The sequence below is a fragment of the Notothenia rossii genome, assembly GCF_949606895.1.
Source record: "Notothenia rossii genome assembly, chromosome: 7".
NCBI lineage: Eukaryota > Metazoa > Chordata > Actinopteri > Perciformes > Nototheniidae > Notothenia > Notothenia rossii.
Window position 1 is genome coordinate 12,616,639 of NC_136905.1, and position 9,391 is coordinate 12,626,029.

The 9,391-nt window shown below is 44.3% G+C and overlaps 1 protein-coding gene across 1 annotated transcript; it reads left to right on the plus strand.

The window, feature by feature from the left end:
- Positions 1-3,192: 3,192 nt before the first annotated feature.
- On the plus strand, positions 3,193-8,369 carry LOC307046651 (uncharacterized protein). The gene is made up of 4 exons (XM_079693133.1): positions 3,193-4,355; positions 5,097-5,678; positions 5,787-5,930; positions 7,370-8,369. Exons 1-4 carry the CDS (start codon positions 3,606-3,608, stop codon positions 7,400-7,402), a joined length of 1,509 nt encoding a protein of 502 aa, XP_079549259.1. The 5' UTR covers positions 3,193-3,605; the 3' UTR covers positions 7,403-8,369.
- The last annotated feature ends 1,022 nt before the right edge of the window (positions 8,370-9,391 follow it).

Consider the following 9,391-nt stretch of genomic DNA (forward strand, 5'->3'; position numbering starts at 1 on the left):
GTGGAAGGAGCCAAGTGGCTGGATACCCGTATACGTGCAACGCTGCTACACAGCGTCGGAACCGAAGCACAGAGGATATTCTACACATTGACTGAAACGGGAACTACATACAACCATGCCGTGGCTGCACTACGGGCGCATTTCGTGCCGAAGGTAAACGTAATTGCGGAGAGACACAGGTTCCGCCAACGAGCCCAGAGACATGATGAAACAATTGCACAGTACGTCTCTGCGCTACGTGAAATGCTCGTTTTTTGTGAATTTGGAAATGCAGAACAGGATATGCTGCGTGATCAGATCGTGGAAAAAGCCTACAGTGCACGCATACGTGAACGCTTGCTGCTAGAAGACAAACTGACACTGGATAAAGCCATTCAGATTGCAAATCAGGTGGAAATGACGGCGCGCAACGTGGCCGAGTTCTCCAACAGTGAAGTGCCTGTGAGAGAGATCAGCGCGCCAAAATGGGAACAAAAACGTCCCGCTGCAAGTAAACAAAGGCAAGGTGAGAGAAAGTCTGAGCAAGCACGAAGATGTTACAGATGTGATTCAGATAAACATATGGCCAATTCCACACAATGCCCTGCTACAAACAAAATATGCAAATCCTGTGGAAAAACTGGGCATTTTGCCAAAGTGTGTCGTTCAGAACAAAAACGTGAAGTGAGGGAGGTCGTTATTCCAGAACTGACTGTTTTATTGCTGAATAATTCTGCCCCAAAAGAGAAGAAAATAATATGCACTGTAGATTTGGGACTTTCTCCTGCTAACCAGTCATTTGAGATGATAGTAGATACTGGTTCTTCAGTGTCACTGCTGCCGGCTCATGTGTACGAGACCTATTTCAGTCACATACCACTGAAACCTACAAAGGTTCCTCTAGTCACATACTCAAGACAGAAAATCCCAGTACTAGGGAAACTGCATTTACGTGCATTCCATGACGGAAATACTGCCTCAGCTACCCTTTTCATTGTGAAGTCAGGTTCAATACTGCTGGGCCTGGACCTGTTTGAGGCACTGGAAATGGTCATCATGAGAAACAGTGGTACTGAAGTCAGAGCACACAGTCAGAGAGATAACAACCCCACCTGCAACTCCTACTACACCGACACCTACTGCATCTGCACCTGTTAATACAGTTTTACCTATGGGCTGTGTTAGGAACGTAGTACACAACGTAAGAGTGAAAGATGAGGTGAAGCCTGTGCAGCAGAAATTGAGAAGGCTTCCATTCTCAGTCAGAGATGCTGTTTCTGCAGAGTTAAAGCGCCTTCTTGATGCTGACATCATTGAAAAAATAGATGCCTCTCCCTGGGTATCACCGATCGTTGTGACTCAACGAAAGAACTCATCTAAAATAAGGATGTGTACAGACCTCAGGGAGCCTAACAAGGCCGTCATAATGGATTGCTACCCCATTCCACACATGGAGGAGCTCTTCTCAGAACTCAGAGGAGCTACCATATTCTCAACCCTCGACCTGGCTAATGCATACTACCAGCTTCCACTGCATGAGGACAGCAGAGATCTGACTGCTTTCATTACTCACGAGGGACTTTTCAGGTACAAGCGAGTTTGCTATGGGCTAGCATCAGCACCCTCAGCATTTCAGAAGATGATGTCCATGGTGCTGAAAGATTTACCTGGAGTGCAGGCATATCTGGATGATATCATCATTTACTCCTCATGCCGTGCTGAGCATGAAACCCGCCTGAAAGCAGTACTGTACCGACTGCAGGAAGCTGGACTAAGTCTCAACACAGATAAATGCAAATTCTACCAGGACAAACTAACGTATCTAGGACACAGCATAAGCAAGGAAGGTCTGCTGCCAAATGATGACCACATTGCAGCTATTCGGGATGCTCCATCACCCAGTGATCCAGTGACTCTCAGGTCTTTTCTTGGCCTAACATCGTGGTACTCCAAGTTCATACAGAACTATGCAACTGTGGTGGAACCAATGAGAGATGTGCTACGCAGAGCTACATTCACATGGACTGATGAGGCACAGAGTAGTTTTCAGCAGGTTAAACTACTCATCACAGACAGTTAATCACTCGCTCTTTTTGACCCGTCACGGCCCACCATAGTGTCTACAGATGCCTCAGACTATGGCATAGGTGGGGTGCTGACACAGATACATCGTGACAACACTGAAAGAACAGTGGCATTTGCTTCGCGCTCTCTTAGTGCTGCAGAGAGAAAGTACTCTGTGGTAGAAAAAGAAGCTTTGGCCTGTGTGTGGGCTGCAGAGCGTTGGAGAACCTACTTGTGGGGAACAAAGTTCACCTTAAGGACTGATCACCAAGCTTTGACCACACTCTTGGCTACAAAAGGCATGGGGAGAGCTGGTATGAGAGTAGCACGCTGGTCGGCCAGGCTACTCTGCTTCAACTATGATATTGTCTACAGACCCGGTGCTCAGAACCATGCAGCAGATTGCCTTTCCCGCCTGCCACTGCCACACGGACAGGACTGCACCTCAGACACGGAACCAGAGATGGTTGCTGCTGTCTCTGCCCTGCTGACTGCTGTTCCCTCGTCTGACTTCACAGATGCCTGCACTTCCTGTCCAGAGTTACGTCAGCTACGCAACTACATGACAGACGGGTGGCCAGCTTCATCCAAAGGCCTGCCTGCTAACATGTTGCCGTACTACCAGGTGAGAAATGAACTTTCTGCACATGAACAACTCATTCTGAGAGGGAGTCACAGGTTAGTTGTTCCAGTAAAGCTACACTCACACATGGTATCCTTAGCACACGAGAGCCACCAAGGCATTGTACGCACAAAACAGAGACTCAGAGAATTGTATTGGTGGCCTAAAATGGATGCACTGGTACAATCGGTTATCGCCGCCTGTGTGTCCTGCCAGATGAATGATAAAACAGCTAAAACTAACCCTGCACCTATGACACCAGTCCCTCTGCCTCAGGGGCCATGGCAAAAGCTTGCCCTCGACATCGTGGGCCCATTTGAGACTGGTCCGGTGGACTGTAAGTTTGCTATTACTATGACGGACTACTATTCAAAATGGCCAGAAGTGTGTTTTGCCCCAAGATGCACTACTGCAACAGTGATCACCTTCATGAGATCAGTGTTCAGCCAAAAAAGGAACCCTGTGTCTGTGGTGACAGATAACGGTCCACAATTCACATCCTCAGAACTCGCCTTTTTCCTAGACAGGGTGTCCGCGCGGTAGTAAAAGGTAGTAAAAGGTAGTAAAAAGAATCTACCCAAATTAAGGCCCTTGAAAGGTAGTAAAAGGTAACAAACGCAATTTGACTTGGTAGTAATTTTTTTAAAACTCTGCCTCAATATATAATGAGTTTCCATTGTTTGCTTATTATTTGTGTCTGCATGTTTGAATTTCATCTAGCCTACGTAGTTTAAAAATATATACGGTGCTAACAGGACCTGAGTGAGGCGTAGTTGATAGCAATGACGTAGAGGTAACCTGTGTGGACTTCATAGCCTATCAGCGACGCTTACAACATTTTCCGCCTTTTTCCAACAATTGACGTTAGCAGAGCCGCCTTTTGCCACAGTTGCAGTCTACTTTTTCTGATGTTAGCAAATTCGAGCAAATTTAGTGTGAAATGGGGAAGTGCAAGTTTTCGCAATTATGGGTTGATGACCCCTTATATAAAGACTGGCTTAAACCCGTCATAGGAAATGACCGTGAAGCATTTTGCAGTGTCTGCAAAAAAACTATAAATGTTACCTGGAACGGCATTACTGCTATCAAGTCCCACAGTGGATCGGCTATACACCAGCAGCGGCTTCGGGTGAGGGGGGGACAGCTGCCGATTTCGTTGTTTTGCGATGCTAGCAGCAGCACCACACAGATCGCGGCAGATCATGCCAACTTATCAGCAACAGTCGCACCACCTCGGCAGCAAACCAGTGCCACCAGCACCACCACGGCTGCGATAGCCAAACAGCAGACGTTACCGCCACAAACATCAGCCCTCAGGGCTGAGGTTCTCTGGTGCCTGAACACAGCAGCTAACCATCATTCATTCAATTCGAATGAGGGCATTGGGGAATTGTTCGAAAACATGTTCACTGACTCCGACATAGCCAAAAGTTTTGTTTGTGGCAAAGATAAGACATCGTATATCCTTGGATTTGGCATTGCTCCACATTTTAAGAAGCTTCTTATAAATAGCATCAATGCTTCTGGGCCATATGTTGTCATGTTTGACGAGTCTCTGAACCAGTCCGCCAAGAAGAAGCAAATGGATATTCACGTTCGGTTCTGGAGAGATGACCGCGTGACGTCTTCATATTTTGGGTCACAGTTTCTTGGACATGCAAGGGCTGAAGACTTGCTGCAAAGCATTAAAGTGAGTTGATATTTTCTTGTTTGTTCTTTCTTATTGTCGTTATATGCCCATTTGAAAATGTTTATGTCATAGTTAGCCTAAGCTTTAGCCTACACGACGTGTGTGTCGGGTGTGTTTTGTGACCCTGCAAGGCGATATCAGTCGCTTTGCGCTCAATGCTATTTTGAGAAAATCCACGGTAAACAAACATCCGGGTTAAAATGTTGAATTTCATGTTTTCTCATAATTTGACAGTATACAGTCTACATATCATTTCATATCGTGGACAAATCACGGAAAAACATACGTTTTGACTGTTAAGCCCGGTGAAGATGCAACACATTAGCAGTCATACCATTTGTCAACGCCGCTTAAAAAGGTGATTTTCTCCTCTTCTAGCATTATCATGACAGGAGAACCATGCCACTTTGGATACAGTTATCTTAACGATTGTTCTAGCAATAGCCTCAATATACATATCGTTGGAAAGCTTAGTTTATGGCCGTTCATATGAGAACAATAACTTAGTTTTGTACATTTTACCAAAGCGACTGGTTTCGCCTTGCAGGGTCACATTTTGATGAAGGATTTGGTTAATATTTCTGAAAGATGCATACTGGTACTACAAAGGGGGAAACACGTTTGACTTATACTTACTGGCACTGTATTTACTGTCTATCTATTGTCTATTTTATGAATAACCAAAAACCACAGGACAGATTAAAATTTTCAATAAACTTTGTTTTTTGTGACAATTCACAGGAATGTGTTGCACAACTCAACTTGAGACACCTGCTGTCTGTCAGTATGGATGGCCCAAATGTCAACTTCAAGCTGCTGAAGCTCCTTCAGAACGAACATTCAGAGCTTCATGGGGATGCACAACTCATCAGTGTTGGCAGTTGTGGCTTGCACACCCTCCACAATGCCATGAAGGCAGGATTCGCAACATGGCAGGTAGACAAACTGTTGCGAGCTATGCACTACATCTTCCACAATGTTCCTGCCCGTAGAGAAGATTACACCGCCACCACAGGATCTTCTACCTTTCCCCGATCTTTCTGTGGCCACAGATGGGTGGAAAATGTCCCTGTGGCTGAGAGAGCTGTCGACATTTGGCCTGTGCTTTTAACATATGTTGATGCTGTTCAGAAGAAAAAGGTGACAAACCCAAACACGGCGTCATATGATATCATTTTGGCAGCACGGGATGATAATTTGATAATTCCAAAGCTCCAGTTCTTCTTGTCAGTTGCACGAAGCTTCAACCCCTTCCTGACCAAATATCAGACCGACGAGCCTGTGCTGCCCTTTTTTGCTAAAGATCTGAAAGAACTCCTGATGGTAAGAAATGTAATTCCTGTAGAGTAACTGTCTTTATTTGAATGTGATTAAACTGTATCAGTTGACAGGTGTGACTTGATTGCTAACAGTTTTTGTTGTTCTTTTAAGGCTTTACTGCGGCGATTTGTTAAAAGGGAACTTATACAGGACCGAAGCCCACTGCAACTTATCACAATCCAGGTGTCTGAGGAGAAGAACTGGGTGGCTCTGAAAAATGTGGACATCGGCCTGGGTGCTGAATCTGCCATCAAGGTAATTACTGCAGATACTTTCAATGTCATACATGAAATGTGCTGTCGGCACAAATAAATAGTTACTTCGAACTATTAGGGTAGAAAATGAATGAGTAACATTGGGCATTATTTAACCACCTCTGTGGTAAGCAATATAGCTATCGTAATTGTGTGGTTGTTAATGGTTATCTTTCAAACTTCAGTGGTCTTCACCACCAGGCCTTTGGCATTGAGGCTTAAACTGAACCACAGCCATGAGGATATACCAAACCTCTTTCTCACTCTGGTTAAATTGTTAGGATTGTTTTAAATGTGTAACTTGTCATAGTTTAATTTCCAATCATAGCAGTGAATGTTTATGCATCCTGAACTCATCCTGAACTATACTCACATATCCCATCACTCACCCACCCACACACACACACACACACACACACACACACACACACACACACACACACACACACACACACACACACACACACACACACACACACACACACCCAGAGAGCAGACAACCAACATCTTTTCCCCACAGGTTTTACACAAGTATCTCTATATATGTGACAAATAAATATCCTTGTATGAACATTAATGTTCTCTATTTGTGTGGTTGTTAATGGTTATCTTTCAAACTTCAGTGGTCTTCACCACCAGGCCTTTGGCATTGAGGCTTAAACTGAACCACAGCCATGAGGATATACCAAACCTCTTTCTCACTCTGGTTAAATTGTTAGGATTGTTTTAAATGTGTAACTTGTCATAGTTTAATTTCCAATCATAGCAGTGAATGTTTATGCATCCTGAACTCATCCTGAACTATACTCACATATCCCATCACTCACCCACCCACCCACACACACACACACACACACACACACACACACACACACACACACACACACACACACACACACACACACACACACACACACACACACACACACACACACACACACACACACACCCAGAGAGCAGACAACCAACATCTTTTCCCCACAGGTTTTACACAAGTATCTCTATATATGTGACAAATAAATATCCTTGTATGAACATTAATGTTCTCTATTTGTTAGGCCCTTCAGAGCAAACCAGGAGGCAAGATAGGGGAGCTCTCTCTGCTAACCTTCAGGAAAGAATGTTTGCAGTGCCTTGTTAAGGTTGTCATGAAATTGCAAGACAAATCCCCCCTAAAGGTTCCAATGGTTAGGCACATTGCATGCCTTGATCCCACACAAATCCACCAAGAACCGGAGTGGTGCATCAAGCAAATGAAGAGTGTAGTGCAGACATTCCTTCAGGGAAAGAGATTGACAGGTGGCATTCCAGCTGGTAAGAAAAAATACAGTATGTCTAGGGACAGGGAAGGTCATTCAAATGAAGGCCATGTTCTAAGGGTGTTCTACTTTGAAATGTACTTAAATGTCATTAATGATTATGTTTTTGTCAATATTGTAGGTGATGTTATCATTCAACAGTTCGAATCGTTGACCTCTGTGGAAGGACGGGATGAACGTTTCCTGGCTTTCAAGCCACTGAAGGACCGCCTTGATGTGTTCTTCTACACAACCCTCAGCAGGCCTTACCCTGACTTGCTGCAGTTTTGCCAGAGTCTCCTCCTTCTTTCCCATGGCCAAGCCACTGTGGAAAGAGGATTTTCAGTGAACAAAGAGGTGGAGACATGCAATCTCCATGACCGCACACTGGAATCACTGAGACTAGTTTGTGACAGGATCAACAGTTGTGGTGGTGTTTTGAAAGTGCCCCTCACAAAGGAGCTCCTTGCCTCTGCCTCATCAGCTAGATCCCAGTACAGACTGTACCTTGACAGTGAAAAGAAAAAGAGAGAGAGTGCTGCCCATGCTCTGAGGAGGAAGGCAGTGGAGGAGGAGCTTCTGGACCTCAGAAGACAGGAAGAGGTACTTCGCCGTGTTTGTCACTCACTGGAAAAGGACGCGGACAAGTTGGCCGAGCAGGCTGAGGGAAAGGCTGGGTCCAAAATGGCTGAACTGATAATCAAGTCCAATACCCTTCGCAGAAGGCAGAAAGAAAAAAAAGAAGAGCTCTGCAAATTGGAGAAAATAATTGAAGATAAGTCCTCACAACTGAGACTTCTGTGACTGTACACCCCTCACAGTTATTGTTTTAAATGTTTCTCTTAGATACAATGTAGATTGCAACAACTGCACACAGGCACACCCACAGACGAATGCAGGCACACGCACACACAAACACACACACACGTACACCCCTACAGTTATTGTTTTAAATGATTCACTTAGATACAATGTAGATTGCAACAACAACAACATCCATACAAAGGCGCACCCACAGACATGTGCATACATGCACTCCTCACACACGTTATTGTGTTTAAATATGGTGAATGTTATATTGAAGCAGATCTTTGAAAGCTGTAGTCCTCAGAGCATATTGTTCATTAAAGTTATTTATTTGATTGATTTTCAATTTTTTTCATTAATACGCATTATTAATACGCACCAGTAACTGCTTGTGTGTGTGTGTGTGTGTGTGTGTGTGTGTGTGTGTGTGTGTGTGTGTGTGTGTGTGTGTGTGTGTGTGTGTGTGTGTGTGTGTGTGTGTGTGTGTGTGTGTGTGTGTGTGTGTGTGTGTGTGTGTGTGTGTGTGTGTGTGTGTGTGTGTGTGTGTGTGTGTGTGTGTGAGAATGCGTGTTTGTGAGTAAGTGTGTGTGATGTGACACTTTATTATTAATATTTATGGTTGTTAAGTGATATGTGTTTAAGAAGTGTCAAGGTTATTACTCACTTTATTAGGGCTAAGGGTCAACTCAACACTACAAAAAAAACCACAATTGACAATGACAATACTTAATGATCACAATTAAACATTAGTGTACCTGATATGTATGACGGGTGTGACAGTGTCACACTAATACCTTATAATTAGTAGTCCAAAAAGGGCTGCTGCTTGATGTCGTGTTGGTAGTAAAAAATATTGTGGAGGTAGTAAAAAAGGTAGTAAAAGGTAGTAAATTCATCTCTATGAATCCTGCAGATACCCTGCTAGAAGAAAGAGACATCCAACACATCAGGACTACAATCTACCATCCAGAAGGAAATGGAGCGGTGGAGAGGCTAAATAGAGTGCTGAAGGAAAGCATTCTCACGGCACAGAGAGAGAACGCTCCGTGGAAAGCTCACGTTGCTGAGTTTCTTCAGGTCTACAGAGCTACACCTCACGCCACTACAGGGACATCTCCGTTCCAGCTCATGTATGGAAGAAAAATGCGAACCAAACTCTCAATCCTGCCACAGCTTACGGATACTCAGGATCAGGAACTGAGAGACAGAGTGGAAAAGAAACAGTGGCACATGAAAACATATTCTGATGCAAAAAGAAATGCCAAGATTCCCAAAATACATCCGGGAAGCCTGGTGCGTGTGAGAAACCCGCTGCATGTCAAAAAGGGAAAGCCAAAGTTCAGTGAGCCTCTAAAAG

Coding starts and splice junctions, on each gene's coding strand:
- LOC307046651 (XM_079693133.1), top strand. CDS start 3,606: ATGGGGAAGTGCAAGTTTTCGCAATTATGGGTTGATGACCCCTTATAT. Junction 5,679..5,786: donor ATCTGAAAGAACTCCTGATG/GTAAGAAATGTA, acceptor TGTTCTTTTAAG/GCTTTACTGCGGCGATTTGT. Junction 5,931..7,369: donor GTGCTGAATCTGCCATCAAG/GTAATTACTGCA, acceptor TCAATATTGTAG/GTGATGTTATCATTCAACAG.